At 34.2% G+C, this 22316-nt stretch overlaps 3 protein-coding genes across 7 annotated transcripts in view; 1 reads left to right on the top strand and 2 right to left on the bottom strand.

Moving 5' to 3' along the window:
• Nucleotides 1-330: 330 nt before the first annotated feature.
• On the bottom strand, nt 331-2608 carry LOC116851740 (cyclin-dependent kinase 7). The gene is made up of 5 exons (XM_032831465.1): nt 2402-2608; nt 2179-2238; nt 1995-2103; nt 1449-1894; nt 331-1174 (listed from the first exon to the last, which is right to left on the bottom strand). Exons 1-5 carry the CDS (start codon nt 2453-2455, stop codon nt 827-829), a joined length of 1017 nt encoding a protein of 338 aa, XP_032687356.1. The 5' UTR covers nt 2456-2608; the 3' UTR covers nt 331-826.
• A 2284-nt stretch (nt 2609-4892) lies between these two features.
• Nucleotides 4893-7568, top strand: LOC116851714 (39S ribosomal protein S30, mitochondrial). Its single transcript, XM_032831408.1, has 5 exons — nt 4893-5208; nt 5286-5863; nt 6099-6697; nt 6799-7192; nt 7322-7568. Exons 2-5 carry the CDS (start codon nt 5403-5405, stop codon nt 7530-7532), a joined length of 1665 nt encoding a protein of 554 aa, XP_032687299.1. The 5' UTR covers nt 4893-5208; nt 5286-5402; the 3' UTR covers nt 7533-7568.
• LOC116851715 (lysosomal acid glucosylceramidase) overlaps nt 7216-22316 on the bottom strand; it is a 40047-nt gene continuing 24946 nt past the window's right edge. Inside the window, exons 1-8 of one of the 5 annotated variants that reach the window (XM_032831409.1) lie at nt 19923-20029; nt 18544-18628; nt 13553-13877; nt 11187-11452; nt 9493-9921; nt 9298-9377; nt 8673-8950; nt 7216-7894 (exon numbers count right to left, since the gene is read on the bottom strand). In XM_032831409.1, coding sequence (XP_032687300.1) covers nt 7783-7894; nt 8673-8950; nt 9298-9377; nt 9493-9921; nt 11187-11452; nt 13553-13877; nt 18544-18595 — 1542 coding nt within the window. In that variant the 5' untranslated portion in view covers nt 18596-18628; nt 19923-20029 and the 3' untranslated portion in view covers nt 7216-7782. Of the gene's footprint in view, nt 7895-8672; nt 8951-9297; nt 9378-9492; nt 9922-11186; nt 11453-13552; nt 13878-18543; nt 18629-18948; nt 18988-19611; nt 19865-19922; nt 20030-22316 lie in introns of those variants that run through there. The other 4 variants (XM_032831410.1, XM_032831412.1, XM_032831414.1 and 1 more) reach the window with 4 other exon arrangements.

The following is a 22316-nucleotide window of genomic DNA, read 5'->3' as shown; positions in this document are numbered from 1 at the left end:
AAATACTCCGTACACTTTCCTTTTGTTCTAACAATCAACAGATAATTATAAAATAAATGTGACGTGCAATCGTCTTTTCTAACCTAATTTCCTCATTATCTTGTCATATTAATTTTCCGATTATCTATTGATTTTTAGAACAAAAGGAAAGTGTACGGAGTATTTTAGAGATGTACTTAATCGATCGCAAATGTCGTTTTGTGGATATATCTGTTTATCTCGACGTATTTTGCAGGAATTTTTAGCATGCGTTTTCTCGCTTCTGACGTCATTAAAAAGAGATGGATGATGCGACTCCCCAGGAGCCTTAATAAAAATAACAGCGTAATGTTGTATTTTTTTAACAAACATTATTACTACCCATTGTATATTCTCATCCCATTCTCCCTCACATTCACTCGTACAGATTATTATTATTGTCACAAAACACCTGCGCGATGCGTTCAGATGTAAAACTACCGCATTAATATTTCTATTAATCTATTAATTCTATTAAATATATTGTTTCAATATCAGATTATTAGAATCAGATTTGCCTTAATGTACAATCACACATGCTTCTTGTATGTGTATAGACACACGAGTATATATCATTATCATAAAAATTTAAGTAATGTACTTTTATTGTACAAAATTGTCCGTTGCAATGTGATACACTTGCACATGCAGTATCAGATTACAGATATCTGTTCCTGTAATCTTTTTGAACTTGCCACTTATTGTAGATTACAGATCGATGAAACAACAGGATATCTTGACTGATTTATTACAGAAATTTTTTATGATGATATTAGAACAATTTTATTTGTTCTAATATCAATTATCGTTAAAATTGCAATCTTTTGGCTAACGAAGCACCGTCCGCCGATTCCAGTAATTTCCTCTTCAGGCTGGGCCTTTCTTCCGGTTGCCGTTTAATAGCTGTAGGCAGAGGTAACTTGGGCCCAGGTGTTGGAGCGGGCTTATTGCTGAAATACGGCATCTGCAGCGCTTGATCGCATGTACATCTTTCTAGTGGATTCACGTTTAAAAGGCTAGCGATTAAATCTAAAAGGTCATCACCGGCGGCGGTAAATATGTGCTTCAACGGCGTCCCGGGAAAGGGCTTGAATTGAATAAAATCCGGTAATTCAAGCATACCCGGCCACGTTTCTTCCGTTGGAGTACCTAATGTCTAAAAATAATAAAACATTTAAGGTTACAGAAGAATTAGTTAATTGGTCTGTTCTTTTCAGCTGCAATGCTGAACTGGTGCAATAAGTTAAAGTGAGACAAATATATGTTTTCTCACTCTAACTTATTGCACCAGTTTAGTAGTGCAGCTAAAAAGAACAGACCAAATGCTTCTTTTAGATTGTGTGTGACAAAAGAAAGAATTTGAAATATATATGGTGAAACAATATTTTATATATATATATATGTGTGTGTGTATAACGAGATGTAAAAACCTGAAATATCCTTGTGAGCTGATCTAAATCGGATTCGCCAGGCAAAAATGGTACTCGCAGCAAAAGCTCAGCTAATATACAACCCGCAGCCCACATATCAATAGCAGTTCCATAAAGTCTAGCTCCATAAAGTAATTCAGGTGCTCTATACCATCTAGTGACTACTTGATGAGTATTTATTCGATTAGGTGAGCCAAAGAATTTTGCTAAGCCAAAGTCTCCAATCTTCAGAACACCTTCTGAATTCACTAATAAATTGTTTGGCTTTAAATCTCTATGGAGTATCCAATTAAAGTGAAGGTAATCCAATCCTTGCAGTGTTTGGATCATATATGCCTTGATATTAGGCGGAGTTAGAACTATGTTGCTATCCTTTATTATTACTTCCAGATCAGTATCCATGAAGTCAAACACTAATGATACATTTGATTTATAGCCAAAGACATCTAAAATTTGAACAATTACATAAATTATATGAAAATTGTGATATATTTATGTAATATTATTGTTTACTCTTTTAAAAATGCCTATATTAAAAATAATTACCCAATAGACCAATGATATTGTCATGCTTTAATTCTTGCAACAGTTTGATCTCGCGTAAAGCAGTCCTGTTTATACCATCTCTGGCTTCTGCGCGACTTCCTACTTTAATCTGTAAAAATTGATATATAATTTATTATAGGGAGTACATTATTTGTGATAAATGTGTTACTAGAAAGCAACCAACCTTTTTCACAGCTACAATATTATTTGTTTCAATATCTTTGGCCTTATAAACTGTAGCAAACTGAAACATACAACATGTAGCACATATATATATAGATAAATAAATTTATGACTAATTTTTGCGTCATATATATTACAAAATACATTGAAAAATAATACCATATAAGTTATAATGTACAAAAAATTACAAATATAGAATTACAAAAGCAAATATCGATTCTAACCTGTCCTTCGCCCAAAAAATCAATTTTCTCATATCTTCGTACTTTTTCCGTCATCGTGAAAATTTGTGTAACATACGATAACGTTTTACTTTTTCTTCAGTAGCTGTAATTCACAGAAACATGAATAATTTCTAAATAATGAGTATTTATAATTGTCAAACGAATAATGGCAACAACGGCAGACGTACACTGATGCAGTGTTAGGAGTTCGCGATATATTTTCGCGCACGCGCATTGAGCAAACTCTGTGGTAACTTCAGCGCCGTATCTATTTTAAGGTATCGTAAAATCCCTCACCTAAAAGAAAATATGAAGGGATTGTAGGGAGAAAAGAAAGTTTGTGGGAAGAAATAGAATGCTGTTCATAAGTAAAAATAAATATATTTTTTATTTTGTAATTTCTGTAGTCGACCAATCTTTGAAAATATTCATATTTAACCATGCATATTGGAATTTTCTTCTCGCACATTTCCTCTTCTTTGCCTCGATGCCACTTGATGACGAAGGCTAGTGTTGATTTCTCTATTTCTTTCTTCAATACGGCACTTTTTTCTTTAATTAACTTAATATTATAATTGCACTTTTCTTTATCACAATATCACTTTATATTAAAATTGCATTTTTTATCACACTTTATTTATTAATATATACTATATATACATATTATAATATTACATTTTACATAGCTATACTAATTATTATAACTATATTAATTATACTAATTTATTATTATGGGTGCTTTCCAATTGCTTAACACATCTTGACACACACGTACACAAAACTAGTTTATTGGTCACATATTATCTAAAATATCTTGTAAGTTAATATGCAACCAATAAACTGGTTTTGTGTGACACAGTGTACGCAACTGGAAAGCACCCTATATAATTTCACTACCTATCTAACCTAACCACACGCGGGCAAACACACAGCGGCCGAGCATTTTGTGCATGTCCCCTAAGAACCCTCTACTCGTGCCTAAGGGGACTTTTTCATGGGAACATCGAGCGTCAAGCGTTAAAGCGGTAGCCAATCAACGTGCCACTTTCCGCAAGAACTACAATTATACTTCTGGAACCTGATACGTTGATTGGCTAACGCTTTAACGCTCGACGCTGGAACGCTCCCATGTTTGGCATCTTGACGCCGTCATTAGAAACTGCTTACATCGAGCTGTACGTCATTTCACGCATGCGCATATCATCTAGAAAATATCGCGAACTCCCACAGCACTGCACTGGTGTTTTTTAAGGCTGCGTTTCGTTATTTATTGCAAGTACTACCAACTGTCAGTACTACCAACAGTGTTCCGAAAAGGTCGTTCTACATTGGGTGCATTCAGTACTACAACCGCTCACTGAGCGCTCAGTGAGGTCTTGTTTCCCATTGGCTTATTCCTTTAGATCTAAAAATATGGATCAATGAAATGTAAAGGTCATTCTACAATAGCTGTAAAAATATGGCTGTAAAGCTGTAAGATTCGAAATGAATTATTTTCATTCGTTGACAGCTCACGTTACAGACTTACAGCCATATTCTTAGCTATTGTAGAATAGCCTTAAGAGCTCACTGAGCGCTCCGTGAACGGTTGTAGTACTAAATGCATCCATTAAAAGCCAAATCACACTAGCAATTGACGATTGACGATTGAAGATTAGATTTTGACGAATCAGGTCATTCAACCTTGGCTTGCTTTGTTCCAATTGGTCAAGTTCCAATCTTTAATCGTCACCATTAATCGCTAATCGCTAGTGTGATTTGAGGTTAGGCGACAGTTTCCCGAAAAGTGGAGGGGATAATGATGGTATCAAGGAAAATCTCTACACAATACAATTAAAACATCTCTTCTTTATAACAACATTGCTGGATTGGTGCAATAAATTGAAGTGAGGCAAGTACATGTTTTCTCACTCTAACCTTTTGCATTAGTTTAGCAGTGTGCAGTTACAAAGAACAGATCTTTAAATTATATCGTGTAGAGATTTTTTTTGGTACCAACATTATCCCCTCCACTTTTCGGGAAACTGTCGCCTAACCTTCTAGTACAGCACTAGTTCAGTTGAAAAGAACAAACTTCTATTCTTTTCATCTGAACTACTTGCACTGGTACAGTAACTTTTACCCTTGCGCTGCACCGGACTTCTTGCACTAACTCCAGACTCAGTATAAGCAGTTCAATGAACTAATAGCGAATTCGGTTGCTTGCACTAGTGTGCACTGAGTGCGCACTAAGGCTTGTTCATAGTATGTTATTATATTTAAAGATTGTCTTAAATAATTCTCAAATAAATTCTCAAATATTTTTAACCATATGATATGTATAACATCCGTACGAATCATTGTATTAATTAAAATGTTTTTAAATATGTATTTAAGACACGATCTTAAATATAAGAATGTATTGTAAACAAGCCTTAATGCGCACTCAGTGCGCACAAGTGCAAGCTACCGAATTCGCTATAAGTTCTGCTGCACCGTTGGAAAGAACAGTAACCTTTGGGCTGCGTTCCAAAACCTACTCGATAGGTAGAGTACATTTAATTGTCCAATCATGATAAAGAAATTCTAGTTTTCTTTGCTCTTATTAGTCAATTAAATGCTACTCTATCCGTCGAGTAGAGTTTTGCCCTTATGTCACTTCTGCAAGAAAGAACTTGCCAGTGTACACTTTTTCAACTAGTGCAAGAAGTTCAGCTGGAAAGAACAAATCTTCTATATGTTTTCATATAGGAGTGCTGCGACAATGGAGAAATAAAACTGTTTTCATAATATAATATTATCTGTAAGTTGATCATCACCGAATTAAAGTAAGTTGATCACATCGTTTGGTTTCAAATGTTAACGTTAATTGATGTCAAATATATATGCTTATTATTTTTTTTAGATAAAAGTTATTAGAGTAACTAATTTGCGCTGTTAAGCCGAACAATTACATACGACATAATCTTGTGAGATATTGTTCTGTTAATCACTGTTCTGCCGATAGTTTTTATTTGAAAGCATGTTTGTTCAAATTCGACAAAAACTATTGTTCAACACGGTAGTAAAGTATAGTAAGCAATGGAAGTACAGTACTTCCACTGTCAGCGAAGTCAAGGATATGACATGCAACACAGAGTCATTGTATTTACCTATTGAAGATTTGAGTTTCAAAGCTAAAAAGAGAAGACGAGAGGAAGCTTGGTATGAAGAGATCAGGAATTTGGAAACTGTAGAAGAGAAACTGTTCAAAGTCAACATGCCAAAATATTATGGCTGGAAACTGTTGTATTTAGAAGAAGGCAGGATACCGTATGGTGTGTTGAAATACACACAGTATATTACAAGAACACATGTTATGAAAGAACCTGGTCTTCCAACTTATTATAACAATGTGATCTCTACCGAACAATTGGATAGTATTGTGGAAGCAGTTAAAAACAACATAGCAGATGATATAGCTTTTGAATACTGTAGCCGACAGTTAGTAAATTTATATTGCTTTGTTAATTAAACATTATTTTATCTTGTTATATCTAGAATAAAGCAGGCATGCTCAAGTGAGAACTATTATTAGATTATGAAAAATTATAAAATCATTGATTGCCAGTAATTTGTGATCATTTGTTTATGTTCAAGTTATATTCAATCAGATATTATATATATTAACTTTATGTCTTTATATTATTTATATGTAATAATTTTCATAATATTGCAGCAGGAGGCATGAACTAAGTGATGAGGATTTTAAAAGTAAAGAAAAAATGGAAGGTATTGTTTCCAAAGCTATAATTGAGAGAATTAATAGAACAATATTAACTCATCTATCTTCTAAGTACTCACATTTATTAAATGCTGAAGTTGATATTGAGCCAAGATTGGAAGCATCTTGGTTTATGGGTTTAGAACCTCCAGAGAATTTAAAAGAATATAGAAGAAAAAGAAAACTACCGGATAATTATATTGACGAGCCGATAAATTTTCCTGTTCAGTATCTGGGTCAGCCTGTTGTACATTTGAGATATAAGCATCCTCTAAAAGAGATTATTTCTCTAAGTGAGTGTGAAAATCCAGATTTGGATGTGCCTACGTTCAAGTATTTTCCTGTAACAATGGGTTACTTATTGAAGCGGAAACATGTGACTAATATACCTGGATTTTGGCCCGGTGATGAAAATGATTTTGGGTTGTTATCTTATCACAATTGTGCCTATTTGCACAAAAGATTACCGTGTTTTGACGATACGTTAGATGCGAAAATAGTACAAGCCATATTAGCATCCTATAGTTGGTTATTGACACAAGCTTGTTATCAAGGTATTTTTATGGAATTATTACAAGATTTTTTACATTAAGATTGTGTATTAAATTAACTAAATTCTAGAACTATAGATATATAATTATGCGTAAAATTTCAGGTTTCTCTACATTCAACGAAATAACGTATCCACTGACTACTCAAACAATTATAACAGATGGACAGTGGTGGTCGTTTTTTGCTTACCAACTTAATACTTTATTAATGTATTCTGAGCACATAGATACAAATCCAAAACGTAATATATGCTGGGTTACGGAACCAATGAAGTTATTTGACAAGATAGAAGATGAAAAAATTCATGGTTTAAATGAAGAGGTTCTCAAGAACTTGATCCGGTTTTACGTGAATGTGCCTGAAGAGAGGATAGGGGTGGATATGAAACCGTATTTGGGAAAATCCGTGAAAGTAATAGCCGATATAGAACACGATGAAAGAAGGAATTGGCTCGAAAACAACTACAAACATCTCGTAAGCAACAGGCCGCGGCATAGGTACATATGAAAGAATAACGTTATCATTTTAATAATTATATCTTTATTGGAAATCTTTCATTTAAATAGTAAACCGATTCATGGTAAAGAAAATACTTTATATGCTAACCCGCGATACATCTTTTTTAGACGCTTACCATATATATATCACTGGCAAAAGATCTATCTAATTGACCATAAGACTCGTCCGATGGATAAGAAACGAGAACCATTTGAACGCGGAATTAATCTGTACAGACGTAGATTTGATGATCATAAGCCACTTTATATACCAAAGTGTTTACGAGAGAACCCCAAGAAAAAGAAGATAGGACGATTTGCAAAATCATACTACCCGTGACTTAAGGTATATTTACAGTATGTTAAACATACATAAATATAATAGTGATTATATAAAAAAGTGATTATCAATTTTTACAACGACACATTCCGTATAATCCATACGATCCATCTTGGTTCCTCTCAAAAAAAAGTTTATATGATAATATTAACGTTTTTACATAGCCTCGATTCCTCTTTTAACGAGTACGGCGAGCATTTGTAAATACATGTTTCGTTTCTAGGATTTTAACAATCAAGCTTCTACATTATTATGTTGCGCGATATTGCACCGTGGTGAAAGATTTTTCAGGTATTTGTAGATGTATCTGTTTGCTCGGCGTCATCTTGTCTTGAATGATGACATTATAAGGCTCCTCGTGTCTGTGACAGAAAATATTGGATTATTTCATAAAATATATACAGTATATTATCTCAAAGATTGTATATGGTATCTAGAAAGGAATCCAGAAATTTGATTCTATATTCCTTCCGATATTAGAATCACTCTTTCGGAATAACATGCATAATACATATCATGCTTGTTCACACATATTATCTGATATGTATACCAACTAATAATTTTATTAAATTACTTTAATTTCGATAATGCACATAAATGAACCAAGCTTATAGGATATGCATTAAGGCTCTTAGCCCTTCGCATTGTCTATCTCTTTTTAATGATACTTCTTTCAGAAGCGAGAAAATGAACAATTAATAATTTGTCGTAAATTAACGTGACACACAATTCATCTTCTTAACCTATTTTTTCGCATTCCAAGTTAATTTACAATAAGTTATTGTAATTTGATTGTTAGAGCAAAAGGGGAGTGCACGGAATATCTTACAAATTTGTTTAATCGATTGCGAGTATTACTTTATGGATATGAATTTTTATTTTAACGTATTTCGCAAGAATTTTTAGCAGGCATTTTCTCGCTTCTGACGTCATTAAAAAGAGATAGACAATGCGAGAGGTCAGAAGCGAGAAGAAGACATTTCAATTTAATATACTATCGTTATTATTGAGTAAATTGGACGTATTATTGAGATAAAGATAATTTAGTACAAAATAGTACTTTCTAGTGCTGGTATACGTATTAAACGATCAGTGTAAACAAGATCATTGATATTAACGATAAATATATTTTTTACTAACTTGTTTACGATCACGAAAACAATATTTCCCTCGGGCGTCAAGAAAGCTATGGAATTGACGCTGTTATTAGATTCGGTGTGGAAAATTTTTATGGAATTAGGTGGGACAAATTTGCTGAAGTGATAAATCGCATAATACATAGGTTGCTTGTAAAACTCATCGTCCTCCGGTATTACAATAATGGGTGAATCCACAAAGTTTTTAGCCCAATTCGGCGCGCCACTTTCGTTAAGCGCTAAATTCCAATCCACCCATCCAGTTGTCCAATGTGACAAATTCTAGAAACACATTAGTGATTTTCATAATAGAATTATGAAAATATATAAGTAACTCGATATCTGGTTTGCGATCTATTCTGTACTGTCGTCTCCATATATAATAATTGCGTATTATTAAGAAATTCCCTAATACTCTGCAAAGTTTGATTAGCTAAGTAGAGTCATTTCAAATAGTTCTTGATATCTGTGAAAATTCTCACCATGCATTTAAAGTTAAAACGATCGTCAGATTTATATCTTATAGCTATATCGAATATATGTTATTTTTGCATTAAGTAGGCAAAATCTGAGAATAGGCTTATTTTCAGACTTAGATCTCAAATTCTGTGACTATAACATGTACAAACCTCGATTATATCCAATATATATTCCTCTCCTCGCTGCCACGATCCAAGGTCTACCTTTTTTATCTCTAAAGGATTGCTACCTACGAGGAAAGGATCACGTTGATTCATTTTGAGTCTTCTCAAAGATGTTATTGTAAAGAGGTTTTCGTTACTTCGTTTCATCAAGACGATGTAATACACATGATGTATGCTTACCGGCGCACGCCTCGGTCATCAGTATGAACTTGTCCGGATACATATCGTGCAATTCATCCAATCGTTTTGGCTTGGTAATTTGGTCCTCGTACCAATGGAACGCGGTACCATTGAACATTTCTTTGGCTTCCTTATTGTTGAATAGCAAATTAGAGAATGTGGGGATCTCAAAGCGTTGATCATCCATTGCCATGTAAACAGGATTGTATCCAGCCTTGGATAAGGTTGGACGTAAATTATTTACGGAAAAAATCCCCTCAGTCTCGGGAGTCCATAGCATAGCGTTGAATGGGAAGAACGGCCAAAGTCCGTCTATCGGCTCGTTGCCCGGCGTCATACCCCATATATCGATACCGCGTTCCTTATACGCGTCGAAGAACTTAAGTATGTAATCAGCATAGAGTTGATAGAATTCAGGTTTCAGGGGACCTGTTAGACCATTGCATTTTATTGCGCGATCTATTTTTTGTATACAATTATACATAATCTTCGAGTTTTTAAAGAGTATCGCGATATTAACAAGAGATCTGCCAAAATGTTCGAAACCGATTTAATTTTTATTGAAATGTGCTGTTATATGTAAAAACCTAAGAGAGAGAGACATGTGCTTTTCTTGTAACACGTATCCAAACTCAGTTTGAAGGGATCAAATACATCCTCCAAGCTAATTGAGTTGATTGAATTAATAATGCTTAACGCTTGGATGTCTTTCGCAAGTCTGTATTATATCAAGATAGTTTGATTAGCTATGAATATAAGCTTGTTACGCGAAAACATTCATACACGTTGTTATTTAATTTGTACTTGTTTTTCATGAGACACACTAAAGCAATGTTTAATCAATCGTGATTCGTGATTCACAATTGCGCACTCATTTTCATTCGAAGAGCAACTAAAGAGAGCAATTATTAGCTAATAAAAAAACTAAACGCGTGCATCAAACTTCTATTTAAAACATTGTCTTAGATATCTTATAGTTTTTTATAGATTCTTATAGATATTTACTTAAAATCAGAAATTAGCTTTTTAGAGTTGTTTTATTCCTTAAAACTGAGTTTATATATAAGACTCCTGGGTCCTTGTTATGGCTGTCCTTATTTGACGTCAGAAACCAGAAATTACACGCCAATTTATATTACGGTAGAAATCAAAGAATACACATACTAAATGATAGTTGTGATTGTAAAAATGTTCAAACACTTTCCTTTAACCGTAAAATTAACGCAATAAAAATCAGGGGAACAGATAGATAGGTAAAAAACGCAAGTTGTATGTTACATTAATTTTTATGTATTGAGGTTAAAGAAAAGTGGATATTTTTGCAAGTGTATTGAATCGATCAAGATTGTCATTTTATGCATGTTTTTTTTCCATGTATAGTGCAATATAAATTGACATGCATTTTTCTGCTTCTGACATTATTAAACAAGGACAGTCAAAGTGAGGATACAGGAACCTTAAGTGCTTACTAAAAATCTGTCTCTTACATCTTTATCAATATTTAACAATTTATTTCGAAGAGAATCAGATTGGTTTCGGACGATAGTAACGAATCTCTTGCAGATTAGATTTCGTTTTTAAAGAAAACGTGCGCTTCTTCTGGCGACACAGTTTTCAAAAGCCAGGACTCAATTTTCTTTTTATTTTCGTTCTTTTTGTAAATAAAATTTTGTATATCATCATGTCGTAATTACCCCACGTTATCTCGTTGCTCTTTTTCATCCATTTTGGTGCGGACCACGCAGTAGTAAATATTTTCAGATCTTCCGGCTTGGACATGACATTCTTTATTTGATGCAGATAATTGATCTTGTAGTCATCCTCCTCCACGAGGCTCCAATTACTTAATGTAATGTCGTTGGGTATGTCGTCGTACGTATACGGTCTCGTTGAGAAGTCGGTACCTGCGATAGGTATGCGGCAAAAGGTGTATCTGCTACCATTGATACCATAATACGACCTGAAAGAAACTACACATGAGAGATAATTGCGTAAATTTGCGACTCGAGCGTTCGAAATACGATCTTGTTATTCTTTTTTGTCGTCTTTTGAATGATCCTACATAAGTTAAGATAAAACAATGCATTTTCAAAAAAAAGTATTTGTTGAACAATATTGTAGGATATCGAGGGGAAAAAAGATAGTAATATTTTATTGACTTTGAAATGTCTTTGAAAAACATCATGTGAGTCTATCTTAATTTTTTAAATGAAATCATGGTTTTTTAAACAAAAATTTATTTCTCTAATCTTTCTTTTGCGTACAAAAGTACTGGGATAAGATCATCGAAAAGTGAATACTTCCCGAGATACATTACACTTTATTATTTCACATCTTTACATTTCAATACAAGATATTAAATATCTCGTGAACTTTTCGGCTACCTCATCTGAACGTTTACGTACGTAGAATAAAGAGAAAAATCGATTGGTAATACTAATTTTTGCATACTGGTGTATTAATAAATTTGCACAGAATTTTGCTTCAAGTTTTTGTATATTTTCTTTTTACAACAATCGATTTTACTCATCATTTTGTACATAAAAGTATTAAAGTGAGGTTACCGAAAAGTATGTACTTCAGGAGATATTTCATATTTTATGCTGAAAAGTGTCGGGCAAAATTACGATAACTTTAGCGACACGATTTAGTTAGCATGCATTATCAAGTTTGTGCCCCTGAGTAACTTTTAAAAGGTTTTAAAAGCTAACTAGCACTTTTTGTTTATTGGAAAGTTATTAACAAAAATGTTTAAGAAATATACCAGTTAATGTTAACATATCGTATGCATTTAGTATCAAACATAAGCGTAAAAAAATTTTTTTGGTAGGCGAAGCACTTCATCTTGCTAAAAATTTAATCTAATCTTGCCCTTATATTATGAGAATGTTGATTGTTAAAAAATACATGCATAAATGTATATCTTTAAAATAAGATATAGACTGGTTTGGATTATATTTATTAAATCTTTGCTTATTTATAATTAATAAACTGAATTATAACTAATAAACTAAATTAAAAAAGAAATTAGTCTATGAGATACTAAAAATAATAGATAACGAGGAGATTAGTAAGACTTCTACGCAAAGTAGTGCGTATTGGAAATCGTGAACAAAAATAAACAAAATTATTATAGCATAAAAAATAAACAATTGTAGTGACTCTTAGTTTTTATTATGTTTTTGGTTTTCTACATTTAAAATATTTTTAAAATCCATTTTTATTTTGCGTCGCCAAAGTTATCGTAATTTTCCCAAGAGTCGAGACAAAATATCTCGAAAAATATTCAGTTTTCGATGATTATGCCAGTACTTTTATACGCAGAATGGCCAGAGGAATTTGTTTATGTTTAAAAAAAACTATATAAATCCATTTAAAAAATTAGAGTTGACTTTGACAAGGTTTTTCAAAGTCATTTTAAAGTAAAAAGAGAGGAAATATTACTATCTTCTTTCTTCTTTGATATCCTACAATTTTTGTTGAAAACACTTTTTTTGAAAACGCATTTTCCAGGTATTACGGTATCTGAGCTAAAATGGGACATCCTGTATAATTTTACCTGCTGAATATAAACTCATGATTCAGAACGAAGTTTCTTTAAGATAAAAAACGCGTCACTCATTAAAATTCATTCTACGACTTTCGTCTGTCTTTTTGTACGTATCTTTGGGAGTCGCTTGCTCAAAGTAAATTTTATTGATTATTTCATAATCTAACAAATGAATAATACGAACATAAAGAGCCAAGTTACGGATGTTACGTGTTTAAAAAAATTAATAGATACAAAATAGATGTTTCGACCATTGGATGTGGTTCTCTTCAATTCTGAAGAGTCTTCAGAATTGAAGAGGACCACATCCAATGGTCAAAACATCTATTTTATATCTATTAATTTTTTATTAAACACATAACATCCGTAACTTGGCTTTTTATGTCCGTATTCATTTGTTAGATTATGAAATAATCAATAAAATTTACTTATCAATAAAAATTATCAATAAAATTTATCTGCAGAGCTTATATTGTTTGTATATTAGATATTTCATAATCATATATGTACTCAATTAGGTTCTTTTGGGTCGCAGTGCTGAGGGTTCTAATGTTGAGCGCGGCGGCATCTGTCATCGCTCCACCAAATCCAAATATTTTTTGAAATTTTATACTACTGTCTGCTATCAGGATAACATCGCTGGATACAGGCTCGGATATAGACTTGGAGTAGTTGGCGACTGATTTCTGCAGCCTTTCGCCATTTCTAGTGGAAGTGTACCAGACAAATTGATTTTCTTGCACTTGTATATCCGATGTGAAGTCGCAATACGTCGAGTTACAGACGCATACAATTGCTTTCGGGCCGACTTCACGTTGTACACAATTGTTATCACCTGTAACAGAGCGGGAGCGGGGCGATCAAACCGGACGTCCCGTGACTCGCAAGCCTACCTTCATCGCCGCGTACTCCGCCACGAGAGTCCTCGTGCAGGAAGCTCCTCGTATTGCAGGCTCGTCGGAATATCGAGCATCGAGCTGTCGGGGGAGAGAATCGGAAACTTTACTCGTAACTCCCGTCGCGAAATTAGGTTCCCGCTACGGTGTTGATTGTTCGCGAGTGCTGCAAGTTCGGTCGAGTCGTTTATCCTTAAAGTGACGTAAGTGTAGTTTCGAAAGTCTCGCCGAGATCGACACATCGACACCTTATTGGGATTCATGACGAAATTTATGTCACATGTGTACTGCTTAAACGTGACCAAGATAGCCAATTGTCGCGGTAAAGTGCAGGCGATTAACGTTACGATTCAGCGACGAGAAAGAAACGCCGAGTGCGTGAGACGTGGGATGAATTGATAATCCTCGCAAAGATCGCATCAATATCATCTAGTATTATAATCATTTTATAATGATTTCTTCTCCCCTTTACAACCGTCAAATAGATCCGTCGAATAGATATAAATAATCATAAGTAATCATTGTAAGTTACATTTTTCAAATTTGTATTAGACGATTATTGTATGTGTGTGACGAAAGTCTTTGAATTTTACAAATTAATTCATTTGCATGATAATTCAATAACACGAAATATGCGGCATTTTTCCTTTGCTTGACGATTTTTACAAACTGCGAAAAATTCGACGGAGTTACTCGCGTTTTTCTTTTAAACAGCGTCAAGTACACACAAGTTTTATTAATGCTTGAACATTTATTAGACTTAGAATTGGTAGGTATTTTAGCCGTCTCCTTCTCTACATATGCATTTATCATAACTATCGAGCATCCGAGGAATCGGGAACGATGTTCGAAAGCAGCCGTGACAATTTGACGGCTTGAGGTTTAGTTCACGTGAGTCAATGTTTTCCATCTACTCATGCGTTACGCATAATCACGCAAGAGAGTGATATATTCTTTCGATACTCTTACTCTTCTTTTTATAGCGGTTCTTGAAAGATTTACCTTGTTCATGTACCAATATCCTTTAAATATATTTTCACTGTATTGTATCACGTTCTTGCTGATTACTCATGATTGCTGATCTCCTATTGATCATTTTACGCGAACTAAGCCTCAAACTGTCAAACTATTACGGCTACTTTTGAACATCGTTTCCGATTTCTCAAGTAGTCATGGCGAATGCATACGTAGAACGGGATACGGTTAGTTCAAAATATTTAGTAATCTTAAATTTAATAAATGTTGGGACATTAATCTTTTCGCTACTATAATTTTATTCTTAAAGGTATATTTTTTTTATTTTCACTTTTTATTAAATTATTTTTTACTTTGATATTTTGATATTTTAGGCTTTCGCGGTGTCCATGCATATTAGATTTGGTTTCCCGGTTTGAGCCGCGTGGATTCATCTTTGTTTGATTCCGACGTTTCGCGAACATTTCAGTCCGCTTCATCAGGGAGGAACGACTCGATGCCGAATTGCTCCTGAGAGCTTCTGATGCACAGAGAGAACGATTTATTGACTCAAATAAATGTTTCTTTGGAATAATCCAAACGAATTATTTGGTTGACACAACAAAAATATTTCTTTGGAACTAAGCCGCAAATAAATATTTTTGTTACTTCAAACAAAATTTTGTTTGATAAATCGAAAAATTCGTTTGGACTATTCCAAAGAAGCGTTTATTTGATTCAACCAAATCGTTCTCTCTGTGTGAAGCGGACTATAATGTTCGCGAAATGTTCGGAATCAAATAAAGAAAAATCCGGAAACCAAATCTAATATACTTTATTTATTAACTACATTAATATACTCTCCAAATCTAAATCAGCACACTGAGAGAAAAGACTGGTAAGTATAACAAACTGCATTTAGTTACAGAAATTCGTTGAATCCTTGATAACTAATACTAAATATGATAATAATTACCAAATATTTAATAGATCGGGAGTATGACGTAATTGCATTCACAGTAACATAAATTAAATAATTTAGTAATAGTCTTAATATTAAATATTTAATATGAAATATATTACAGTTATGAACAGTTATTTGATAATTGTTATGAAATTATCCCATGTAATAAAAGATTCAGTAAGTACGAATTCTATTTTGTTACCAATATAAGTATGTTTTGTTGTAGCACAAAGAAAAATTCATTCATTGCAGCTATTACATCGTTTCAATATCTATTATTACAGATGGTTGGTTGAACCTACCAAACATTTTGTAACTATTACAAAATCGCTTATTTTGCTCAACTATTCAATAAGTTTTATTTACCAAATATATTCTGGAAGCAAATAAATTTTACTTCTGTAAAATATCTGTACTTCTGTCAAATAAATAATTTATTTTACAGAACTAAATTAATTAATAAGTATTGCCATAGTTTTGGCCCGCTATATTTACGTCTACCATTTAGTAATAGTAACCAAATTTTGATAATATTTATTAAATTCTTCTCTCAGTGTGGATTTCATTGAAGAACAGTGAGTAGTCATTAATTAACAATGCTAAATATGCCATTGATTCGTTCAGTGGCATATTTAACATTGTTAATCAGTGTTATTCACTGTTTTTCAATGAAATTCACTCATTCAGATTTAGAGAGTATAATGTTATTTTAGCAAAAAATTAAAACTTTTATGGAGAATCTGGATAAAAATTCTGATGAATGTAAAACAAGATACAAAAAATGGGTTTTTAAGAGCCGAGCGCAGTTCTTAAGCTTAATCTAATATAACAATTTAGATATTTCGGTCTTCGATCGGACTCTCTTCAGTGGTAATACAAGTCAAGAGTCATAAAAGATTACGTGGTTACATATCAAAAGTCAAAACAGTTATGCAAGTCAAGCGAGAAGACAGAGATTGAATGTCGCGAAAGTACCTCCTCCAGAGACACAATCCATTAGAAGCAGAAATACTAGGTTCCGTAGAGATAAATAAATAAATGTAGTAGAAAAGATACTAAAGTGGAACTGCCCAAATCCACTCAGCTGCATACTCAGGAAACGCAATGCTCATACTATCACACGTGTCACTCATCAATGTAACATAGCGCACATAGCGCGAGATATCCAGGAGATAAAGACACCAGGATGGAGCAGCAATTTCACTTCTGAAATTACGGCAGTAGAAGGACAAAAGTAAGTTCACAAAAAGATAGGAAAGCCAAAAAACCATCTCGGATGGAATAATAAGTACCGTGTCCCAAATAGCGGAGAAGTAAGAATCTTTCTCTTCTCTCGCTTGACTTGCATAACTGTTTTGACTTTTGATATATAACCACGTAATCTTTTATAACTCTTGACTTGTATTATCATTGAAGAAGGTCCGGTTGAAGACCGAATATCTTAATTCAACAATATAACACTGTTATATAAAACACGCGTTATATAACATTTATATTGTTGAGTGGGAAATTATAACTAACAATTATTTACATAACTGTTACTCGATGTTTGCTGTGTTAGATCTAGCTTCAATTTTGCTTAAATATGTTTGCGTTATAGCACTATATGGACTGTGCTCGGTTCTTAAAAGCTCATCTTTTTGTACCTCGTTAAAAGTTTTACGTTTGGCCCCGGGACACTGACGTTCTACTGAAGCTCTTGCGAGTAGAGGTGCCACATTTAAGACGCAGGTAGCATGACTACAGTGCGTGTGGCGCAGCCTACCAAGCGATGCAACCGTGTACGTGTGGGTTGCTCGTCACGAACTATAGTGCGTGGCACTTTGGCCCGTCGGGCAGCTCACACGTACACGATTCTTCGCTTGTGTGCGCTGCGCCGCACGCACTATAGTTATGCTATCTGTATTTTAGATATGGCTTAGATATGGTTCTGCTTGCGAGGGCATACTTGTTCCAAGCAATGTAATAAGCAGAGTGATAGCTGATATACTCCGAATGTCAAGAAAACTGCTTGTTCAGATTATTATTAATGGCGGAGAAAACATACTACTGTGTCCAAAAAGTAAGACCATTTAAAATTTTTTTCTTAAATCTTTATTTATTATTCCAAATCTATTTCGTCGCCTTCAAAGTAATCCCCCTCAGACACAATACACTTATGCCAACGTTTTTTCCAACCCTCGAAACAGTTGTTAAAGTCGATTTCCGGAATGGCCTTCAAAGCTTTCTTCGATTTAGCTTGTATCTCTTCAATCGAGTCAAAACGGTATCCCCGGAGCGGTCTTTTGAGTTTAGGGAATAACCAGAAGTCATACGATGCTAAATCAGGTGAATATGGTGGTTGTGGAACGATATGGGTCAAATTTTTAGCGAAATGGTCTCGAAGAACCAATGCAGTGTGAGATGACGCATTATCGTGGTGCAAAAACCAAGAGTTGTCTTTCCACAATTCCGGCCTCTTTTTGCGAATAACTTCACGCAAACGACGCATAATTTGACACAGATGTCTGTCACAGTGCTATCAATTTAGAAAAAAAATATTTTTGACTTTCGATATACCCGCGCAATTTAACTTGAAAATTGGTCTTACTTTTTGAACACAGTAGTATGTCCCGTTAGTGGCGAAAGGAAGCCGTGTGTACAATCGCGAAATGTTACCACGGTCTTACCTGGTAACTGTAACTTACCTGTTACCACGGCCGACGCGGCGATCAGGAGAAGAATTGTCGCGCGCATCATCCTCGATAACGCGAAGAGCACAATTGCCACGATCTGCAAATATATCATAATAATCACGATGTATACGGCTGTTAAATGGGGCGCTCGCGCGACCGTCGATTTACGACTATATTTTTGCTATCAGATCGCCATCGCTGCACGACGCGTTAATCCGCAATATTGACATCTGCGATAACAATCGTGCATCGAGTCACTCGAGCGCCAGTTCAATTTTACGCGACGTTACATTGTCTTGCCTGAATGACCGTCTATTAGCGCTTTATTATTACTCTCTAAATTCCTTGGAGTGAAAATCTTACTTGAAAAATGGAGTGACAACCGGGTCACTTGAATTAGAATGACTTCTCACTTACTCTTATAGAGTGAATTCCTTCTTATCGTGGAATGAATTTTTCCTCGACAAATGGAGTGACGACCTCAAGTTAGACTGGTTTTTCACTCGTATGAAGTGAATTTTCAGCCATGAAAGAATGAATCATTCGGAAACATATATAGTTAGAGCCATTCTCATCAGTTGATAGCAGTGGCTCAGTAAATAAGACGAATGACTCAAGAGCTAGAAGTCAAGGTCCAAGCCCCACTGTAGTCAGCGAATTTATAAATGGAATTGATTAAATGACACACCATTAAAAAGATTGCAATAACTAGAGTCATTAGCAACTACAAACACGATAGAACTATAGATTCTTCTTTTTATCTAATTGTAAAAATTAAATTTATTTGAAATATTTATTTTAGCTGGAGTAAAATATTCATTTCTTATGAAAAATGAAATGTTATTCCATTCAGAGTGACAATATTTTCACTATCACTTGAAGTGAATATCCACTCCTTTTGAGCGAAACTTTACACTCTAAGAAATTTAGAATGAGAGAGAGTACGTAGTTGTTCTACTACCATTATTACTGCTACTACCGCCGTTCAGTAATGTGTGTTTACAGAAGTGTTAAGATATTTATTCGACGACTCAGAATAGAGCGTAAGAATCCGCTCTATACGAGTGAACAGTCACTCACCTTCGCGTGAATCGATTGTCATCGCTTCATCTGCCTTCCGAGTGGAATTGCACTCGAAGCAATTTAGAAAGTACGAAGAAATTTAGAAAGTACGATAGGAGAGTGTGTCGAAAATCGAGTGAATTCTGAATCTCAACGCGAGGAGCCAAGAGATTGGGTCGAGTACCGACTGTCTGGTTATTAAACGTACACGCGGTTAATTTTACATCGTCCCGGATTCAACGTTGTCTGCGCATTTTGAAATTCGTTCATACTCGATTTCTCTATTTTGCACATCGCGCGTGATTTTTGCCTTGCGATTTTTATCGTACCTACTACTGATATTCTCTCAGCCGTTGCACATTACTATCTTTCGTTCTTCAACGTTCCTCTGACGGCCATAGACTGACGCACTTGGCTACTGGCCTGGTGGCTATCGGAATATTCAGGAGTACTTCAGATAGGCTATGCTGTTATATGTTTATCGGTGATAATGCACATAATATTAGTGTAATCTTTAGATAATTCCCAATGCCTCCTCAGAAGGAACGTTACAAAAATTACAAATTACATTCTTTCGTTGTTGTTGAGAATAACCGCGGAGCAGGAATTAATAGTTTTCTAGATAAAATTCTCTGATTGCTGAATAGATTGATTTCCTTTTTCGCATATCTGTCACCTCTTAGCGAAACGCGTTTATGTAATATCTCGGCGTCTCTTAACATTCTTTCGCTACGCTTTCCCGAAATTTCTAAGAAACGCAGCGTGAAAGGAAAGAGCTAATTTCTGTCTTGCAAGAAAAAACGCATAAATTTCAGATTTGACGCATTTATCACGACAGCTTTCGCGAGGAGTGTGATAAATTATGCACCGATATTTCTCATTGGATGTTTCCTGACAAAAAAATTTATTAGTATCTCGATTGGAAATATCTGTTTGTTAATTTTTTATCAGATAACTTCTTTCGTGTTTCTCACAATGTGAGAGGGATGTCACACACACATATACACATATTTAATGAATATTTGAATAAGAATATTAAAGTAATTATTTCATTGACTGCAAGCGACGCGATGTGTTTATGCCGATATATGCAAATGTCTGATAAATACGTATTTAAGTCATGCAAATGCAAAAATTCACCGTTTATCATTTTAGGCGGATACATTTTTTTTCAGGAATATTTTGCAAAGATTTGCACATCATTAAAGATTTTGCGCGTTCGGAGTGTGCGCTCATGTCGAATTATAATCATATGTGTGTTTCTCTATAAAAACTCGGCGGTGTGTTGACGATAATAGCGCGTTTATGCATAATACAGAGCATTAACTTTGTTTTTTAAATCGCTCCAAATACACGAATAATCTAAAAGCGACAACATTCATGCCTGAAATAATACGGTATATAATTTTACACTGGAACTTCTATGTATATGATACGGATGCTCACTTATGAACATTGAAGCGAATTAATAATCAATAATTTTCTCCGGAGCTAATGGCGGACAAAGTAACTATCTCTCACGTGTGTCTCGAGTTACGCAAAATCTAGTTTCCACAAATGCGATAAGATATCAGCGATAAGATCCGCGCTAATTATTATTAAACGTGTCGAAGGGGACATCTCTAATTAATTATTTCATGCGTTATCTATCATACGTGTTTATTTTCTCATTCATTATACAAAATTAATCGATCATTTCATCGCAAATAATTTTCGTTTCTATAGCGTGACAATATACACAAAGGTTCACATATTGGCTATTTTTTTAGGTCGAAAATTACTTAATGAAAATTGTCATCGCATCCGTTGCTGAACGATAATATGTCGTGATATTATTGATTATTCGAAGAGGCAGCAACACGACTTATCCAAGCAACTGTGACACTTTGACAGCCCGATGTCTTTTGTTTGCGTCAGCGAGAAGAATTATCTTCTAGCGTTAATATTCTTCTAGTGTTATCTTCTACACATAATCCATAAAAAATAATGCGATTCAATCTAATGTAAGCCAACCGTTTAACATTTTTTAAAATAAAGCTTACATTAGATTGAGTCGTATCATTTTTCTATCGATTGCACGTAAAATATGAGTGTTCCTTACTCATGCAAATGAGAAACGATGTTAAAGTATCACAGTTTGCTCGGGCAAATCATTATTATCTTTTCGGATAATCAATAATCGCGATACAAATTATCTGAAACGCGCAGTCGAAAATTATTGACTGAAAAATTTAGTGACTCTCGAACTATCAAATACTAAGGCTTCCGCGTCGGCGGGTATGCGTTATTGACAGTAATTATTTTGGAGTATAGCATATCATTGAGAAAAATCCTTCTATAGAGTAAACTCGGATAAGATGGCCATAGGCTGTAATTTCTCTAATAATTGCAAAAAATTGCGTTTGTGTAATCACTCACAAAGATAATCGATATTTATCGTAGTGTATGTGTAGTGTCGTACATTTTTCGAAATAGCAAGATTATGAATATTATATTATATTTTTATTTTCGACTACCTGTAAAATTTCTCATGTGTCCACTAAAACTTGCTGTAACGTTAAATAAATTATAGTTAAGCTATCGCAATCAACGTTAGATACATAAAGTAGATATGTAAATTGTAATATAACATGCATGTTTTCGTTTTCACTATTTATTTATAAGTATTATTATAACCGTCTTTCACTCACATTTTGGGTAAGATGGCCCACTACTATTCTAAA

This window comes from Odontomachus brunneus, unplaced genomic scaffold, assembly GCF_010583005.1.
Source record: "Odontomachus brunneus isolate Ranch 3 - 2012 unplaced genomic scaffold, Obru_v1 Obru_scaffold_188, whole genome shotgun sequence".
In the NCBI taxonomy this organism is placed as follows: Eukaryota; Metazoa; Arthropoda; class Insecta; order Hymenoptera; family Formicidae; genus Odontomachus; species Odontomachus brunneus.
This window is presented reverse-complemented; position numbering and strand designations above follow the sequence as displayed.

What these genes read in the sequence shown, in the direction of transcription:
- LOC116851714 (XM_032831408.1), top strand. Translation starts at nt 5,403, where the DNA reads ATGTTTGTTCAAATTCGACAAAAACTATTGTTCAACACGGTAGTAAAG. An exon ending in TTTGAATACTGTAGCCGACA is followed by an intron (nt 5,864 to 6,098) that starts GTTAGTAAATTT and finishes ATAATATTGCAG; the next exon opens with CAGGAGGCATGAACTAAGTG. An exon ending in AGCAACAGGCCGCGGCATAG is followed by an intron (nt 7,193 to 7,321) that starts GTACATATGAAA and finishes CATCTTTTTTAG; the next exon opens with ACGCTTACCATATATATATC.
- LOC116851740 (XM_032831465.1), bottom strand. Translation starts at nt 2,455, where the DNA reads ATGACGGAAAAAGTACGAAGATATGAGAAAATTGATTTTTTGGGCGAA. An exon ending in ATATTGTAGCTGTGAAAAAG is followed by an intron (nt 2,104 to 2,178) that starts GTTGGTTGCTTT and finishes CAATTTTTACAG; the next exon opens with ATTAAAGTAGGAAGTCGCGC. An exon ending in CAATATCATTGGTCTATTGG is followed by an intron (nt 1,895 to 1,994) that starts GTAATTATTTTT and finishes TTCAAATTTTAG; the next exon opens with ATGTCTTTGGCTATAAATCA.